This window comes from Podarcis tiliguerta (genome assembly GCF_965153285.1).
Source record: "Podarcis tiliguerta genome assembly, chromosome: 11".
NCBI lineage: Eukaryota > Metazoa > Chordata > Lepidosauria > Squamata > Lacertidae > Podarcis > Podarcis tiliguerta.
The window spans coordinates 33,354,869-33,374,466 of NC_139544.1; the positions used below are offsets into that span (position 1 = coordinate 33,354,869).

Below are 19,598 nucleotides of genomic sequence, written 5' to 3' on the forward strand. Positions count from 1 at the left end.
GGGGGGGGGTGTATTTATTTCATTGCATTTTTATACTTTTTTCCTCCAAGGAGCTCAAAGGGGCGTACGAGGTTCTCCCCATTTTCTCCCTCCCAACAAAGACCCTGTGAAGGCAGCGACAGGCCCAAGGTCAGCCCTAGTGGGCTTTATGGCTGAGTAGGGATTTGAACCCCAGCCTCCCAGGTCATAGTCCAACAGCAAGTGATTTTACCTGGGAGGTCCTCATGGAATACCCTCCCCAGAGAGGCATATTTGGTGTCTATGTTCCTGTTCAAATAGTCTCAATCAGGGTCGCGTTTAGGTTTGATGGGGCCCTTTGTATGTCCAGCTGTCCTTAGTCAACAAATTGTTGCTGTTTTTTGTGTTGAATATATGCTATATGGTAATTCATGGACCTACACAACACAAAACACTGTTGCTGTATGTAGGTTTTGTTTTAGTATTTTATCTTATATTTTGGAAATGTACCAGTACATCCAGTTTTTTCCCTTTAATTTTTTTGGCGGCCCCCAAGAGAGTGGGGTCCTAAGCTATAGCTTGCTTAGCTTATACGTAAATCCGGCACTGGTGCCAATACAGTGGTACCTCTGGTTACGAACGCTTCAGGTTACGAGCTCTGCTGCTGCCGGAAGTAGCTGCTCCTGGTTGCGAACTTTGCCCCAGGATGTGAATGGAAATCGTGTGCCAGAGGCGCACGTGCAGCGGGAGGCCCCATTAGCAAAAGCGTGCCTCAGGTTAAGAACGGACCTCCACATTAAGTTTGTAACCAGAGGTATCACTGTACAGTGCAATCCTGAAATTCTCATCTTCCCTTACAGGAAATGCTAGCTGGGACTGATGGGAGTCAGAGGCTTCAGTATCTAGAGGGCACCTCAAGAGCTTTTTATTAGGCATTTTCATCTGCACGTTGTGCGTTGAATGGTGGTTCCGAATAAGCATTTGAAAGGTGCATACAATGCAATCTCATGCAAAAAAAATTAAGGGAGATTATCTAAATTCAGGTAATTAATCGTATGAAGCTGCCTTACACCATTAGATCATTAGTCCATCTAAATCAGTATGTAGTGACAACAGCTCAAGATTTTATAAATGACCCAGAAGATTGAGCATATTCCTTCAGGTTCAACTGCCAACTAGCAAGCTTAACTAGTAAAATTAGAGATCAAGATGAGTTTTTAAAGGAGGACTGGAACATGTTTGCAGCTTATTTAAAAAATTATTGTAAACATGTTAAAACGTTAAGAAGTAGGTTTGGTGTAATAACAGCAGTAAAATACATATAGGAGAATATTATGGAGGAGATAAGTTATAGAATAATTAGAATATGCATCAATATTACAATACTTGGGGAAACCATGGAGTGGTGGAGGGGAAGTCTAATACTAATTGAATGTTAATTGGAAAATGTACAATTATTTTTATTTTATTTGAAAGAAGGATAAATTAAGATAGATAGATATAGATAGGTAGATAGATGACCTGCCACCGTGGAACCTTTTTATTAAACCTCTGGCCTTAAACGAAGTATGAACTCTACCACTTCATGAAGGGTCTTCCCACACACATAGGTAGCTACATGTCAAAATCCTCTCTTGCACTATAGGATTATTAAGCTTTGACAAACAGGAAAGGATGAGTGAGATACAGATTTAGCTGCAATACATGTCTGAAGTCAAATGGTTTTCTTAATTGGTCATCAATACAAGCAAATTTATTGAACACAGCAAGAGCTACTACAAAAGTTGAATAGAAACATCGTATTTAAACATTCATTAAAAGAAATTGCTTACAGCATATCATAGAAGGCACTTTAATAGACATACCTGTATATAAATGCAAAGCTTAATGTTTACCATTAAATGCACTCCTTTTTATTAAGAAACTTACAAAACTATAGACCCATTTCCCCATAAATCAAAATTATATTAAGTACAAAGGCATTTCCAATTTAGTAAATAATAAAAGTTTCAGGTCAAAGTAGCTTAGTTAGGAAAATGGCAAACTGGAGGATTTTCATTTTCATATATACAAAACACACACATACAATGACGTTATAAGAGGCACAAATCAAATGCTCCATGGATAGGGCAACATCCAACAGTGACAGCCACTTGTGCAATGGGACTTTTCCCCTGACCTGTACACTGATGCCCCTCAAAATCTACTCTGGACAATTGGGGAACCTTCTGGAATAGATTTTGCAAGCGTGAAGAGGAAGAGGAGAAAGGGGAAGTCCTATCATGTTCACTGCCATGACAATGTGTATCCCCCATAAGTGTCAGTCGTACTATACACACTGAATGACTGTGTAATTTACATTATACCATAGAATATGCAGCTAGGAGTATCTTAAGTACTGATGCTGCATTTAAGTTAGTATATGCTTAAATTCAGTAGGAGTCTCCTATTCCTAAAGAACGAGGCTCCTTTTCAAGAATATCTTTAAACCTTTTTAGTTCCAGAAAAGAAAACATCAGTGCTTTATATATGCTGAATTACCACAAAACTACCAGGGCAATCAAAGTGGGCCTTTCCCAACTGACAACAGGAAGATGTGCTTCCTATTAAGATACTAATCAGGTGTGTCCTTTGCAATTTTTATAATTTCATTACTGTATATTCAAAGATCAGACCTCTGGAGCTAAATATTTTAACACAAAGAAGAGACACTAATAAACATACTTACAAACAGACTTAATACTTTATTCATGCATAACCAATTTTCTACCTACCTTTCACTTGGTACTGTGTATTTTGCACATGCGTGTGGTAATCAACAGACAAAACATAGATCTGTATTTGACACACATACATGCTATGGGAAGCTGCTATCAAATTGGGCTTCCTATTATGTGGAACTGGCATGTGTGTTCACATCAATAACATGACCTGTGGTTGCACTTCAGGTTGCACTGTGTATAGTCAATGTATTACACACTTGCAAAGACAGGTCAATATTCCCATAGCATTAGAAGTAACTTCACCGGGAAAGCATTTAGACTCGAAAGACTGATAACATTTACTATGAGCTTGTAAATGAAATATATATACACACACAAATATATTAAATGACATTGCATGTCGATAACTTAATAACCTGGAACATTGTCACAAACCAAGTCCCACCATTAAAAAATAAAAACTTCCACAGAACAATTCAACGTATTACCAAAAAAAGGAAGTTGCACAGCAATTGAGATGCTAACACTTAAACAAGCCAGTGCAGTTTGTTATTAACTTTTTCAACCAAATCTTCAAAAAGAATCGTAAGATGCCCAATTACACAGAATGTCATGTTTTTTAAAGTTTCGAAGTCTGTAACTTATGTCCAGTTTCTGCAGTCATATGAATCCAGCTATAAGTGCAGCATAAATCTGCTGAATTTCATTTATCTCCAATTTTATTTTCACAGAAAAGTAACTGTTACTGTTTCCTCAATGACTGAAACAGCAAGTGTAACTGACAAGAATCAGTCAGCCAGTGCTATTGAATTAAGTTATTTCTAAGACTGTTTGGTCTATTAATATTATATATTAAAATGCTAGTTGTTGTCTTTCATCCACTGTTCGATCCACTGTATAATCTGATCTAAGTTGTTCTCCATGTCCTCTGGAATGTTGCTGGGCAACTGATGAACAATGTCTTCCTTATACGATGACATGGCTTCTTCATAAATGATCTGAAAAATTTCACATTGAAGGTTGTCTTGAAGCTTTTTTCCTTTGTATCCTCTAAAAAAATAAAATAAGATAAGACTTGAGATAATTTGGGAGCACATTTTAGGTTAAAAAACAGAGACAAGACTATGTACTAACAAGAGGCTTCATCCTAAACCAAATCTGGTACTGCATCTATTTTGTAGCACTGATTTTACCTGCTTTCCAATCTGTTATACAAGACTGAGTTTTCAGTTCGAAGCACAAATACTATATTAAACCAACGTTCAGGAAAGAAGTCACAGCTGTGATAATCAACTATTACACCGCCATCACTCATCTTCTCTTCCAGTTCATCAACTACCTAAAAGAGAATTCATACAAAATAAACTTATAAATGTATTCTTAGTAACAAAATAAAATCCAAAACTGTGCTAGTTTTTAAATGTAAACGTACCCTGTCTTCATCTAAAATTGGACATCCATATTCCTCATCAAATCCTTCATATAGCTCCCCTGTATAATGAGGAAGAAATGATAAGAATACAAAAAAAGTTTCCAATGGTTTGCTGTCAATTGCTTTTTTAAGATATGTCTCTCAAAAACCTGTGTGCAGCCCAATATTATGGGTTTTTATTCAGAAATAAGTTCCATAAGTCCAATGAGGCTTACGCTATGCATTTTAGATGTATATTTAAAAGTTTTTTTTAACAAGCATGTCTATAAACAGAATTTATTCCCTTTAGCATTATAGCTATGGATAGGATTCATCTAGGCATCCTGTCAGCAGAAACTCTGTGCAAGGACTACTGCTTATGCAATGGAGCTTTCTCCCTCTCCTCCCACTGAATGCCTCCTCGAATTGGTTTGGGCAGGAAGGGGCGGGGAGAGTCAGGAGAGAGGGGTGGGGTTGTTCCATATGATGAGCTGAAATGCTTGCATAGACAGAATGTTCATAATAGCGCAACATTGAACTCTACCACATATATCTAAACTATACCTACTTACCAGTATATAACTTAAATACGAATTCTACATCAACTTTCAAGTGTTAAGTTCTGTAAAATGAAAACTCACCTTCTTTGGCCAAATCACCCACATTAATGTAAGTAAAATCTGTTCTTGCAGCGATCTCTTTTCCTAGGGTAGTTTTCCCAACACCAGGCGTACCTACAAAGCAGCATATGTCATAACAAAACAGTAATCAATAGTAGCAACTAATAACATATACAGTGGTACCTGTACTTAATTCGTTCCGGAGGTCCGTTCTTAACCTGAAACTGTTCTTAACCTGAAGCACCACTTTAGCTAATGGGGCCTCCTGCTGCTGCTGCACCACCAGAGCACGATTTCTGTTCTCATCCTGAAGCAAAGTTCTTAACCTGAAGCACTATTTCTGGGTTAGCAGAGTCTGTAACCTGAAGCGTTTGTAACCTGAAGCATATGTAACCCGAGGTACCACTGTACTGTAATCAAGTCCACATGAAAACTGCTACTAAAGGCCCAGACAGGCCTAGTTCAAGCAAGATAGCCAAAGACTTTCCATTTAAAAAAATATCCTGCAGGTGTGTGCATCACACTTTGAACGCTTCTCTATATTAAAAATTGTCTACAATCAGCTTGTATGGCATATGGCAAAGAGCAAGTTTTGTATTTGCATGTTATATCAAACAAACAAACACGGAGAAGCGTTCAAAACAATGTTATAGCCCATTCGATCACATAGTTTGCTTGCATGTTAGCCCAGGCCTCATTTTTGAAGTTCAAATAGGAGGATGAAAGTGACATTTGCCGAGGCACACAATCAGGTAAAACCAGTGAAGCTGCCTCGCACCGAGTCGACCCAAACACACAGCTTTCCAGGATACGATTTCAGACGGGAATCTTTCCCAGCCTTGTTGTTACTGGTTGCCTTCATCCAAGAACACGAGAAACTGGACCCGGGACCTTATGTTTCTAAAGCACTTGCATGAGATACAAACACAACCCGTTTTGCTCTTACCCGTGAGAAGAATATTTGGTCTCCTCATGTTCGCTTGGGGGACGATCCAAGTGCCTGGAAAGGCGTCACGAAGACACGTGTTCATCCTTCGCGGGGACCTTTCTCAATTCTGCCCGAGTCAGCGCATAATAATAACGTCACAGGGGGCCCCTTTCTTCCGCCCGTCTCCTGGTAAATAAGAAGGCGACTCTGTGAGGTAAGAATTACGTATGACATACATACATACATACATACATACATACATACATACATACATACATACATACATACATACATCAGTTTCGGCCAGCTTTTGGCTTTTCTCTGGGACCAGAGGGTGAAGCCTTAGCGTTTCGCCATCAGCTGGGCGCCCACATGCGCGGGAAGCCCCCAGCCTGAATGGAGGCAGCCTGAGTCCCAGGAGGAGAAAGGCGCCTCCGGCGGGTATTACGGGACCGCGGTAGGTCTCCCTGGTGATGGAGAAGGGCGAGTAAGGCGCTGCCTGGGCTACAGAAGCGGCGGAGAAGGGTCAGCGCAACGCAGTCGGGCAGAGCCGCTCCGCAAGTCACTCGGCTGGACATCCCTGAAGGAGCGGCGCAGTCCGAAGCATGTCCGGTCAGAAGTAAGTCCCGCTGAGTTCGGCTGGGCTGCCTTCCCTTCGCCCTGGAAGATCTGCCTCCCTGCCTTGGTGGCCGTTATTTTCCCACCTGGCCTGGGCGGGCGGGTCCCTGACTGACTCCAGCTACAAAAGCTGCTGAACAGACTGTTCGGCTGGGGTAAAGTTTGGAGGTTTCTTTGGTTGCTCGTACTGTATAAATTGAATAAATAATAATAATGCTGATGCTGATTTTTGTATCGTTATTTCTAGATCATGTCATGATTCGTGTGGAAATTGTTTTAATTTGATTGTGTACTTTTTGTTGTGCTTTATTTATGACTTCCGGTATGTTTGTAATTATGCAAATCTTGTCATGTCATAAGCCGCCTTGAGTATGGTTTTAACTCAAACACCCCCGTGCTTATATTTTTGGACAACTGTCTGTGTGTGTGTGAGTGTACTTTTTATATTGTGTAGCCTTTGGGAATGGAATAACTTAAATTTGTAATTGAATATCCAGTTCTGGAGTTTTCACCCACTGTATAGATGAAACCTTATAGTTGTCTGTGACAGGTTACTGAAATCTGCCTACTGCTGCCTGGTGTACTAGTACCGCTATATTTAAAAATTATTGCAGGAATATGTTTCACAGTCATGCTGCTAATTAGTTTCTGAGGTTTTTCTCCACAACCATGAGTTGGTAGAAAGAATCCCAACCCCTTTTGCACCAGTCTGGGAAGGGGGTGGATAAAGTGGAAGCCGGTAAGATCTCTGCCACAGAAATCCAGTGGGAAGACCCAAAAGGCCCTGTGTGAAGAAGTGGCCTGGTATTCCATACAGACTGACTGAGCAGTGGCCAGGGTTAGGAATGAACCTTTACTTGGAAAAACAGCACATTTGGAGGAAAATAGTAGCTGGAGTGTGATTTCTCCCTTCCCTGGGGCTATCCCCTCATCTAATTATTTGCAAGGGAGCCCTAGTTGGATGTTTTGCCTAGTTGGACATTTTAAAATTCTATTTGTGCAAAGTTTGTTTACATAAATATTTTACACTTTTTTAGGTCATTTAATTTAAAGGGCTGCTGGTCATATGCTTCGGATGGAAACTACAAAGGTTGATGATGTCAAAAAAATATTCAAAAAGAAAGATTGCTGAAGTCAAAGTGAGTGATTACTTTAAAATATTAAAGACTTTGGATTGTATTATTCTTTTATGCACAGTTGTTATACTCATGTAGAGAAGGATTGCTTCCTTTATTATCACTTTTCACAACATCAGCCAATGGTAGTTTGGAAATCACAGTTAAATGTTCCAGACAAAGTATAGTTACTGGAAATAAAAACTGTTGAACACACCATGGCTAAATATATATATATATATAAACTTAAGACATACTATTTTCATAATTTCATGCTGATTCCAGACTCCCTTTCTTGTATTAAAACAAAGTTATTGAATGTTCAATTAGAGCTTAAAAGTTGAAAGGGTGCTTTCCAATAGTATGACAAAGTTGTTGTTATTAAGACCTTGGACTACCCTACTGTAAAATATTAGTTGGTTTAAGAATTAATCATTTCTACCATGCAATAACTTTTGTTTACTTATATTTTGTCAGGTGACTGATTGGGTGGAGCCATCTTTTAGTGATTTCTGTAAGGATACAATTCTGTCATCCGACATTCTTCATAAGAAGCCATCAACAGATACCAAACACAGTCGGAAGAAAAAAGAGCGTTGCTCTCCGATAGAAAGTTGTAAGACTGAAAGAAAAAAAAGAAAGCCACTTTCTATAGATGAGCAATATAAATATAAACTCTCAAAACAAAACCATGGCCAAAACAAATCTTGGGTGGATAAATACAAACCGAAAACTCAGGTAAAGTTTAGTTTAAAATTCCTTTAAAAACAACAAATAGCTATGTGTATTGCTGAAGTGGTGTGTCCTAAAGGAAAAATAGTGTTTCATAGATTTATTAAGTTGATAGAACATAGGTATACTTGGTTAATAGAAAAGTATAAGATATATGTTTTTATTCGAAGTGCATTTGGAAATTTGTTCACTTAAAATATATATTTTTAAATGGTCAGCAAGTGTTTGGAATATTATGCAATAGCAATGGAATATTTTTGCACTTGTTATTGGGTAATGATATTGACTATGTCTAGATGTTCATCTTTCACCTTAATAAACAGAGATGTGAGCAAGACTTCGGTCCATGTATGGTCGTTTCTAGAAATATGTTAGATGTCCTTTGAATGCCTTGAAAATTAATGCAGATCTACAGTTATGTACTGTATGTACTGTAATCACATTCCAGTTCATAAAGACAGAGGTCTTGCGGTAGCTTTCATACTGTAAATGGACCCTTCCTGCAGATGCCCCTTATTTTAGCTCAGGCTTCCTCAACCTCAGCCCTCCAGATGTTTTTGGCCTACAACTCCCATGATCCCTAGCTAGCAGGACCAGTGGTCAGAGATGGTGGGAATTGTAGTGTCAAAACATCTGGAGGGCCGAGGTTGAGGAAGCCTGTTTTAGCTAGTTTAGTAGGCTGTGGAACTATTTGCAGTCTGAAGGGTGCTGCTGAATCTCAGGCCCTGAACTCTGCTGTGTTTGATGTAATCTCCACACTTCGGGGCTTGGAGATGGACACCAGATAGCTGGAACCCTAATGGCCTGAATTCTGGCCGAAATGGATCCCAGTTTGGAAGACAAACTGAGCCAGGCCTGTTACGGAAACACGGTGAAAATAGAACCATTTTTATTCTGCTTACACTAATAATTAACTTGTTACAGGTACCAAGAGGATATGCTACAACAATGTTCTTTCGCAGTATTTAATTCTACTGTAAAATTATTTGCCTGAACTATATATTATTATTTTTCTCATTAGAATGAGCTTGCCATACACAAGAAGAAAATTGAAGAAGTTGAAGCATGGTTAAAAGATCACACATTTCAAAGGCCACCCAGACAGGTAGCATATATTTACCTAGTAGCTTTACCTGCCACTAAGTTTGTTTTGAAGGCTTTGTGTAACTTAAGACTCCTACTGGGAAATGTTCAACAGATTATTTTTTCATCAGAAATGAGGTGAAAAAATAACACAAATCCTGCATGATATTTCATTTTGCAGCAGTATTTGTTACGATATTTCATGCAGTAATCTGCTTTTGAGATTTGGCACAGTAATTTTCTAGAAGTTTGTAGCAGGAAAATAAATTCTTAGGAAAAATAATACGGTACACTTGAAAAAAAAGTTAACATAAACTGTAGCTTTTTGACATGTGGACTGACATACCATAGGAAAATAGGCATCATTTGATGGCCTTTCCCCTTCCTTTTCTGAACTGCTAGATATGCATTTCCCTGTTTGCTTCTTTGCAACCTGGGGAGAGGAACATAGGAGGATCCTTTATATCAATCAGACAATTGTTTTTCCATGTGGCTCAGTACTGTCTGTTGGCAGCAGTTCTGATTTTGAGGGAGCTGATATTCCCAGCTCTACCTGGAGATGCCGCTTATTGAATCTGGGAGCTGCTTCATGCAAAGCCAATGCTTTACCACTGAGCTACAGCTTCTTTTGAGAGGAGTGAATGGCAAAGAGTAAGCTTGGCTCAGAGGAGGCACCCTGAAATTTTTGGGTGCACCTTAGCCATGTTCAATAATTCAAATGGGTCTGCTCCAAATGAAAACTAGTTGCATGTCACTCAGAAAAGTTCTTCTGCATGCATGTTAAGTTTTTCCATATTGCCTGGTGGACTTTGCTGCATTGTGACCTGAGAAATGCTGCGATACTCTGGTATGTACAGAGTATGGTATGTAACAGAGGGGCATACAAGGATGAATTCAAAGGTGCCAACGTTTGCAGTGTTATACTTGGAGCTAAATCATTGCATGAGAGAAGTCTACATATATTCTTCCTCTTGCACAAGTGTTTTCAGAAGAGCATTGCTGGCAAGTTCCCTTACACACAGTATTTTTGTGTGTGTGTGTGTGTGGCGGATATGGATGGGATCCAAACTGCTGTTAGCTTTTTTTTGTCGTCCTAATTCAAATAAAAACTAGTATTAGGGGTAATAACAAAATGTGTCAAATATTTTGTTTAGGTAGCATTTTATTTCTGCTTCTTTTTCCAATTCTTTGCGATATATATGATTACCTAATAAGCAATTAATTTTACACTTGTATAAGTGTGGTGAAATATTGAATCATTGGGATTGTAATTTAGCAACAGTAACTGTGCTAACACAAAGTGTGGGGAGGAGGGGGGATATTAATAAAAGTCCATTAAATTTTTATCCTGCTCTTTCCTTCTAATATAGCAAGTTGGTTTATTATATCGTGTCTTGTAGGAAGGCTCTATTTTATTATTAACTGGTCCTCCAGGATGTGGCAAGTCTGCAACTGTGGAAACATTAGCAAAAGTTCTTGGCATTCAAGTGCAAGAATGGATAAATCCTGTATCACTAGACTTCAAGAAAGATGATGTCATTGATTCTTTGAGCCATGGTAAGCATTTAATTGAAGACTTTGAGTCAAGCAGTTAGAATATATTTTGTAAGTTTGTGTATTTGTCATGATATCACAATCTGATGCCCATCAAATTGTTGTAAGTTTCATTGGAATTAATGAAACTCATTTCTACTTAATAGTATGATACTTTAGATACATACTCAGATCTTCACTAGTAGACCCTCTTTTCACCCCATGGTTTCAAACATTTTCACAATTCAAAACTGATAGTTTTGCAGTAATGGGAAGGGAACAGTGGAGATGGCCTCCCCCCCCCCCCCGCCCCCAGTAAATTGGTTCTTAAGCTTGCAGAGCTGCTTTTTCCGTAGAGTATACTGATTTGTACAACAACTGAAGCTCTTAAAATGAAGGTGGATGGGATTTCTAAATTAAGGCAGAGATCTTTATCCGCTGATGGAAAATAGAAACTATGAAGATAATATCTGCACTCTTTTTCTTCAAAGATGTGGTATACTTGTACAACCCATCCAGTTCCTGTAATCTACATCTTTGGTGGATTTTAGCCTGTGCCATTTGGCAGCAGGCAAAAAATGGCCTGTTGCTCTAAAACACCAAATTCAAAGCAGATGGGTCCTAGGATACTGAATTTTCATGTTCATATTATTGTTATTTATAAGGTATACTCTGTAAAATAAACTCTCCTGTTCAGAGTCTGATTTTCAGATACTTCCTTATCAGAGCCAGACAGCTCTCTTTCAAGAGTTTCTGTTAAGAGCAAACAAATATGCAAGTCTTCAGATGGTTGGACAATCCATGGAAACTGACAGAAGACTTATTCTTGTGGAAGTAAGTAAAAATAGTTGACTAACTAATTCAAGTTGAAATCTTATGTTTTTTTCTTATATTTTAAAGGACACTGTTTTATGTAAATTGCTTAGGGATTTTGAATATTAAGCAGTATATAAATATAATAAATAGGTAAATAAGGCAAGATAGGAGTTACTATAATCGTAAGGGGTGATTCACGGGATGATTTGAAAATTTTGTCACAGTGAGCCTACTAAGAGCACAGGAACATTTGGGTTTCTCTAAAGTAGCACTTTAATCTAAACAATTTGTTGTTATAAATGTCAAGTAAAATAAGCATATGACTCTTATTATAGTCTTAATGGTCACCCACAATATTAATGCTACAGAGATGCTAAAATAGGAATATTGTGAAGAGCTAATATAAGGTAAGGAGAGGATTAGCTGCATTTGTCATGACATAAGACTTCTCTTGACAATTTTCTCAGTTTGAACAGTGTAACTCCAATGATAATGGAAAAAAGCTGGAATAACAGTATTGTATTTGGTTTTTATAGGATATGCCAAACCATTTTTACCGTGACCATAGCTGTTTACATGAAATCTTGAGGTGAGTATAAAGCCATGGTTAGCAATTTGTTTTATCAAAGGGCCACTTTGAGGAATGCGGCTGATGTGCTATAAAATTCCACAAACACAAATGGAAACCTTCACATCATTCAATTTATTCTGATTTTGTGGGGGGTGGGGGGTGGAATGTAAACATTTTGAGGTGGGAGGCATTCTTGGGCCAGAGGCTTCTAGTTGCTTATTGCTAGTATAGACTCCTACAGATTGATATCTAGATCAACACTTGCCTTTAAACTTGGGACTTTCTCTTTCCATTTTTCATTTTAGAAGGTTTGTGCGGACAAGCAGATGTCCTCTTGTGTTTATAATATCAGATGCCTTCAGTGGAGCCAGCAACCAAAGGTCTCTATTTCCAAAGGAGATTCAGGAAGAGCTACATATAGCTAATATTAGGTAAAAGGACCATTAAGTGCATTGTTCCCAACTGAGGATTCATTATTAAATGTATATTGACCATCTGCCTCATTAATTTTCTCAGTTTTAACCCTGTGGCTCCAACGATGATGATGAAAGTTCTAAATCGAATAGCTGAAGCAGAGTTCAAGATGGTAGGTCAAATTAAAGCAGCACTGGGACAGTTGCAATATGGTCATATTGTAAAGGTTAGCTGAAGGTATCAATTGAGAGAGTTATTTAGTCTGCTCCTTCCCAAAAAATAGAATAACTTTTAACAAGTGGCTTGTGTTTGAGAAGTGGCTGCCAAATGACTGAGGTCTGTCAGCATTTTTCAGACTACCCTACCTCACAGATCTGTAGTGGGCAACCGTATACAGTGTTCTGAACTCCTTTGAGGGAAAGTACAGGTAAAATAAAACAAAAACAAGAAGCTCAGAAATACATGGATGTATACAAATGGCTTCCCCGCACATAGCACTTGTAATTTATTTCACTATCAGAGGAGCTGTAGGAGTTTAGTAGTGTATGGATGTGTGTTTATGCTCAGTTAATAGGTGACTTAGAAATGTAAATAATAGTATCATATGCAGCATTGTTCCACCATTGAGTAAGGAAACCTGTGAATGTGTTCTGAGTATTACTAATACCAGGTGGTACACTGACTGAGAGAGCAAAGAGGTGAGAACTAATGGAAGTCTAATCTCTTAGGTTACTTGATGCTGCAAACATCAGTTTAATAAAATCATATAAAGCTTATGGCCAATGTTTATCTACAAAGAAGAAGAGTTTGGATTTGATATCCCGCTTTATCACTACCCAAAGGAGTCTCAAAGCAGCTAACATGCTCCTTTCTCTTCCTCCCCCACAACACACACTCTGTGAGGTGAGTGGGGCTGAGAGACTTCAAAGAAGTGTGACTGGCCCAAGGTCACCCAGCAGCTGCATGTGGAGGAGCGGAGACACGAACCCAGTTCCCCAGATTACGAGACTACCGCTCTTAACCACTACACCACACTGGCTCTCACAAACTAACAGTAGTCTTGTTGTGCAGACTAAAGACCTTACAGATGCTTTTGCTTTTCTTTGCAGAATGGAGAAAAAACCGATGTCCCTGACATATCTTCATTAGAGTTGATTTGCAAAGGATGTTCAGGTGATATTAGGAGTGCAATAAATAACCTTCAGTTTTCTTCTTTAAGAGGCAAGTATGGAACTTTTTCTGCTTATATAAGTTTGTGTATTGTGGAAACCATTTTTATTTTAACACTGTTGGGGTAGCCTTGCGGGAACGCTATCAATGCAAGACAAGAATTGAATGTCTCTTGGTTGTTAAATGGGGCTTTTATACTGTGGTGCTGATCCAAAGCTTAACAGAAAAGACAACTCTCTGCTTGTGAAATAATGAGCGCACCTTATTTTTCTATTGAATAAAAAATTCTGGAGTTCATGTTTTACAGTCTACCACTTTGTTCTTTTGTTGCTTTTTGATTACCAGACTGCTCATCAGAGAACAACTTTCTGTCGCAGAAAAAGGGGAATTCCACATTAAAATATGATACATTATCTAAAGTAAAGAAGAAAAAGAAATTTGGTTACCAGGAGTTACAAGCTGTTGGCGCCAAAGATTCCTCCATCTTTCTGTTCCATGCCTTGGGGAAAATACTTTACTGCAAAAGTAAGAACACGTTAACCTATTATTCTTAACTCTATTTTGTGTGAGGGGAAGAATTCTCATGTCAATTATTGACAGCTTCTACATTTGCCAACAACTGATTCATTTACTTTTCTGACTCTTAAGACAATATAAAGAATCAGTAGCTATTGTTTTTTTTAACTGGAATCTGTCACATATTAATTGTGAGCAGAGGGCATTGCACAATTATTGGGAGCAAACCCTGTCCTATAGATCCATGCCTTGGCATAAACTGAACATGAGTACCAGCTCATACACAGGCTTCCATGCAATTCAAACTTGCACACCTTACCAGGAGCCTTGGTCACATGGAAGTCTATGTGTGCTGTAAGCCATGTGAACCAGTACTAGCCAAGATTGAGTTGTAGACAATTCCCTCATCTCTGGTCAGTAACCTGTCTCCATATCCAAATACTCTATGCTTCTCATATTCAATGTAAACTTATATGTAGCTGTAGTGTGTGTTATTTTTACAGGAGAATCAGCAACAGACTTGGAGTTTCCTCGGTTACCTGTTCATTTAACAGAATATGAACGAAATCCCTTGCTTGTTGATCCTGAGGTAAATACATTTACTGTTTACTGTTAATTGAGTGAAAATTTACTGCTAGTTATCCTATGTAAGTGGTAGATGTAACAGTGATATTTTTAATATGTCATAATGCTAACTCGTTTCCTCCTGATGCACAACTTTAATTCTGTATATTCTCCTTTATTTAGGATGTCGTTGAAAAGTCACACATGCCTGGGGACTTATTTAATTTATACCTTCATCAAAACTACATAGACTTTTTCTCTGATATAGATGATCTTGTGAGAGCCAGTGAATATTTGAGTACTGCTGACTTCCTTTGCAGTAACTGGGATGTAAGTTTTAAAAAGTAACAATAGGTTAAAGTAACAAAACATAGAAATATGAAGGCTTCAGAATAAGTGTCAGAGGAGGGAAATAAACATTTTGAACCAATGAAAGTGAATGGCTTCACCATTCCCCAGTGGGTATGCTAAATTTGTAGGTTCTGTATTTATATATTACCATAACTGTTTCTGCTTATTATTACCGTACTTATTATTAATTAAATTTGTATACTGTCCTTCATCTGAAGATCATGGGGCAGTTCACAACATAAAAACGCAAAATGAAAACAAAATGCATAATAAAATAAAGACAAACCAATAACCCCACTCCCTACTTAGAATTGTAACAGACCTCAAGATTTACCTAGTCCACTCCCTTAGGCTTGTTGTTCTTGTATGACAATGTGTTTTATGTAACTTTAAAGCTTACTGTTCATGCTTTGCCTTACCAAACAATTGTTCTGAAGAAAGCATGTGCCATTTTCTAGCTAGTCTTTCTATAGTCTGGATAAAGTTGTCGTGTCTCAGATACTTTTTTTATAGATGACACCCAGCTGATCTCCCTTTCCTCATCCCTCCAGCCTCTCATGCACATCCCAAATCTGCTCTGGAAGATTGGGGGACCCCCTAGAGTCTATCTTGGAGTTGTGAGGGGCTATGGGTAGAGGAAAGAAAGCAGGGGTGGATATCCATGACACAATCCAACAGACATCCTTTAAATTTGCTCCCATGTGTTCGAACCAACAGACTACATGGCATGGAAAAATACCAGCTGTTGCAAGTGTGAGGGGGTGCATTGCTCATTATTCACCATATGAAACTGATAAGTTCAAATCATCAAATGATTTTAACCAATTTAGAAAAACCTGGGAATTTAAAATACTTGCCTCAGATAAATGCTCAGTTGCAGATTGGTGAAAACATGACTGCCAGAAATGCTCCCCTTTCACCTTGATCTTGCTTTTATCATTTCCTATAGGCAAGACCTACACTCCGGGAATATAGTGCATCCATAGCCACAAGGGGCGTAATGCATTCAAACAGATCTAGAGCCTCTGCTCAAAGCAAAGGAGGAATGGGCTTTCGACCCCTTCATAAACCGCAGTGGTTCCTAATAAACAAAAAGGTAATTATTTTGAAATGATATTCTTTATTTCAACGTTTATTGTAAAATGTTATACATTTATTGCAAATCATAACCTAAAATAGAAACAGTAAATTAAGTTGAGCTTTCTTAGAATCATTCTCATCTGATTTGTGGTGTAGGTTAATAATGCTGTAAGATTGCCTTAGCTTGCATGTTTGTGATAAGCATATTCATTACAAGATTAAAGAGTTATTTAATAAGATTAAGGTTTCAGTTTAAGTTTCAATTAAAGGATTGCCTTGTGCCATCTAGCCAAGGAAAATATTTTAGATGAATCATTCCTGCAGTGTAATCTAGGACCAGCATGACTACACAAACAACCCAAGAAGAAATATATTTAGCAGCTACCACAAAATAGCATTTGGTCTGGGGAAAATACATTTCAACATACTCTGTAACATGGTTAGGAATAAATAAGTGTACCTCTTGGATTGTTAGTGTAGCAGCTTCGAGTAAAAATGGACAGACCTTCAATTTATGCTATCTCCAGAAAAATTAAATAGGAAAATCAAAATGGAAAGAAATAACTTGATGCTTTAAGCTCCTGCAGCTGTCCAGGCGACGTATCACACCAGATCTCAATAGTTATTTCCTGGATAGTGTTGCATGCTTGTTTTAATGTTGGGTTTCTAAGGCATGGAAGTTCTGGCAAAATAACCTGATATTTATAATTGGTAGAGAGTCAGAAGAGAAATTTTGTGGTTTAACTGTAGATAATATATTTTACTATTAGACTTCTTTGTTCTGCCTCCTTATAGTTTCAGGAAAACTGCATTGCTGCAAAATCCCTCTTTTCAAGTTTCTGTTTACCACCGCTGTGCCTTCAGACCCAGCTGTTACCTTATCTTGCCATGCTGACAAATCCAATGAGAAACCAAGGTACTTTTTAAAAAACAAGCAAACCCTTTTTTTCAGAAAATGTATTGGAAGTTCTTAGCCAAACTCTGATGGTAAGCAGTTAGTACTGAAATTAGTACTGATAATTTACGCTTAACCTTGATTTAACACCACATGGGAGATGTTGATCATGCTCTGTAATGCCAGTTCTCTAAGAGTTTGTGTCAGCACATCTGCATCTGATGCTTTGCCCTATTGCTTCAACATTGTTTGTTTTCTCATTGTGCTGCCTGTAGTTTGTTTGCATACTTGGGCCAAAGGGCTTCCATAGATGCTCATTTTTTAGGAGCAAGGGCAGTTGCTAAAATTGCACTCATTCAGTTTTTCCTACAGCAGCATGACAAATGTATTTAATGGTATATGGAGGGTGGAGCTTTAGAGCAGAAAAGCCCTTGGCCGTGGAAAATAATGTAATGATTAACCAGACCCTAGATGGCATGTTAATATTATCTATCTATCTATCTGTCTATCTATCTATCTAATCCTCTATCTCTGGTCTAAATTGGGCGTGGAGGATTGCAAAACAGTCTTAGCTTAAAATGGGACTATGTACTCTGGATACACAACAAATTCAAGTTCTAACACAATTCTAAGGAATAATTTTTGTGTATGCTTTCTCAGCTCAGATAACTTTTATTCAGGACATTGGAAGGCTTCCTTTAAAGAAACACTTTGGAAGGTAAATGCCTACTGTGGCTCTTTTGCAAATTGGAATATGTTTGCTCTAAATATCAGTATATACTTTCATATAGCACTTTGACTACATTGGTTAATTCTCAATCTATAAGGTGGGAAAAGTAACAATCAACTTGATATGTCACTCTGACCATATCAAGGACTCTATGTGTTTTATTATTTATTCTTTTATTATTTATATCCTATCTTTCTACGTGCAACCCAAACCAGAGTATGTACGGTTCTCAGGCAGTCTCCCATCCATATACTGCCCAGACCTGCTTGCCTTCAGCAAAGTAGAGGCCTCATATGTCTTCAAGACCATGCTCTGGGCTAAGTTGGGAGAGGGAATAGTCTGCATATATAAGATATCACTAAGAAGTGTAAAATCTCATGTCAGTTTTAAATTTACAATTATACACTGCAAGATTTGTCCTATAAGGCTGAAGGCAGCTAACTGTGCTTTCTATGTTTAAATGCTAAAACTGGGTTAAAGGCAACTAGGCATTTGCAATCTCTCCTCCTTTTCAGTAGTTTTTAAGGGGTCACAATCTGTGGTGAAAGTCAACAGGAAGAAAGTGCTACAGCAAATCATGTAATCCGCTGTCAATACACACAGTTTGGAAATCTGGACTGTAAGGGTTTTTTAGGTGTATTACAAACTAGGCATACAAAACTATTTTCTTCCCATGTGTGTCCACACACCTACCTGTTGCTCACTTTAAGAATGCAGCTTTATAAGCTTAACTTCGAAAGGCAATGAGAGAAAAGGAGAAACAGATGTTAGTTTTTATCTGTTATTTGCATACCTGAATTCCTCAGTAATTCTCTGCAAGAGCATAAAATGTTTCTGAACTTTTATTACTTTCGTTCCACAACAGGTTGAAGCTTGAAACTCTTACTGATAAAGACTCAGCAATACAGGTCCTAGACAGTGACGATGAAGGGGATTTTGCTGAGATGCAGTCCACAAATGTGCTTACCCAAATGGAGAAAAACAAAACCAGTGAGAAAAATGAACCATATGAAAGTCCTCTTCCTTCCAGCCAATCTAGTGGAAATGAACTACCAGCCAGTCAACCTCAGCCTATTGTAGCACAACTACTCATGGAGGAAGATGAACTAATCATAGAGGAATATGACAGTGACTAGAAGGTGTGAAATGGCAACCCCAAAGCTGTGATAGTGTTTAACATAATAATTTTAGGTTTAATATTTTATAAGCAGTCTTAGCCAACTGTACTGAGATTGCTACTACTGATAACTTCAACTTATTTTTTTGAGCTATTATTACTTTGCCAGAGTTTCACGCAGCTTCATTTCCAGAGAAACAAATGATACACAAGATATCTGAGTACTGGATTTCCCCAGTACTATTTGGCTCTACACTGTAAAGCTTCAATGGTGTGCACTTCAGTTCAAAATTTTGGTCCCAGTCCGAGAGGGGTGTGTAAATCAGTACTATGAGACAAATGCACTGATTTACATGCCTCTTACAGATATTTGGAGGGACACTGTCAATAGTTTTGTTAGAATTTCACAAAAGTAACCCTTACCTGCAGCGATAGAAAACCTGTACAAAGCGTTTAAGTTCTGGGCTGTGTATTATTTAAGATGTAAATAAATTTCTGAATTCCTTGTATGCTTTGTGATTTTTAGATGTTTATAAAACTGAATCGGGTACAACGTGTGTTAGATAAACTTGCCTTTGGGCCACAAGTCATTTCAACTGCATCCAAAAAGTGCAACTGGCCCAAAGGACTTTTAAAAGGCTATCTCCCTGCCC

The 19,598-nt window shown here is 38.1% G+C and overlaps 2 protein-coding genes across 4 annotated transcripts; one reads left to right on the forward strand and one right to left on the reverse strand.

The window, feature by feature from the left end:
- Window positions 1–1,680: 1,680 nt before the first annotated feature.
- On the reverse strand, window positions 1,681–5,794 carry AK6 (adenylate kinase 6). The gene is made up of 5 exons (XM_083404420.1): window positions 5,659–5,794; window positions 4,734–4,826; window positions 4,114–4,172; window positions 3,875–4,020; window positions 1,681–3,731 (listed from the first exon to the last, which is right to left on the reverse strand). The coding sequence occupies exons 1-5, from the start codon at window positions 5,741–5,743 to the stop codon at window positions 3,542–3,544; spliced, it is 573 nt and encodes a 190-aa protein (XP_083260546.1). The 5' UTR covers window positions 5,744–5,794; the 3' UTR covers window positions 1,681–3,541.
- On the forward strand, window positions 5,786–19,454 carry RAD17 (RAD17 checkpoint clamp loader component). Of its 3 annotated transcripts, none has more exons than XM_083403983.1 (17): window positions 5,786–5,854; window positions 7,296–7,397; window positions 7,851–8,111; window positions 9,127–9,210; window positions 10,589–10,745; window positions 11,419–11,555; window positions 12,074–12,126; window positions 12,414–12,539; window positions 12,625–12,694; window positions 13,632–13,743; window positions 14,038–14,217; window positions 14,712–14,797; window positions 14,956–15,102; window positions 16,073–16,219; window positions 16,999–17,119; window positions 17,759–17,816; window positions 18,694–19,454. In XM_083403983.1, exons 2-17 carry the CDS (start codon window positions 7,353–7,355, stop codon window positions 18,962–18,964), a joined length of 2,055 nt encoding a protein of 684 aa, XP_083260109.1. In that variant the 5' UTR covers window positions 5,786–5,854; window positions 7,296–7,352; the 3' UTR covers window positions 18,965–19,454. The 3 variants fall into 3 exon arrangements, with proteins under 3 accessions (XP_083260109.1, XP_083260108.1, XP_083260110.1); XM_083403982.1 differs by lacking the exon at window positions 5,786–5,854 and adding an exon at window positions 6,122–6,259; XM_083403984.1 differs by lacking the exon at window positions 5,786–5,854 and adding an exon at window positions 6,259–6,413.
- Window positions 19,455–19,598: the final 144 nt, after the last annotated feature.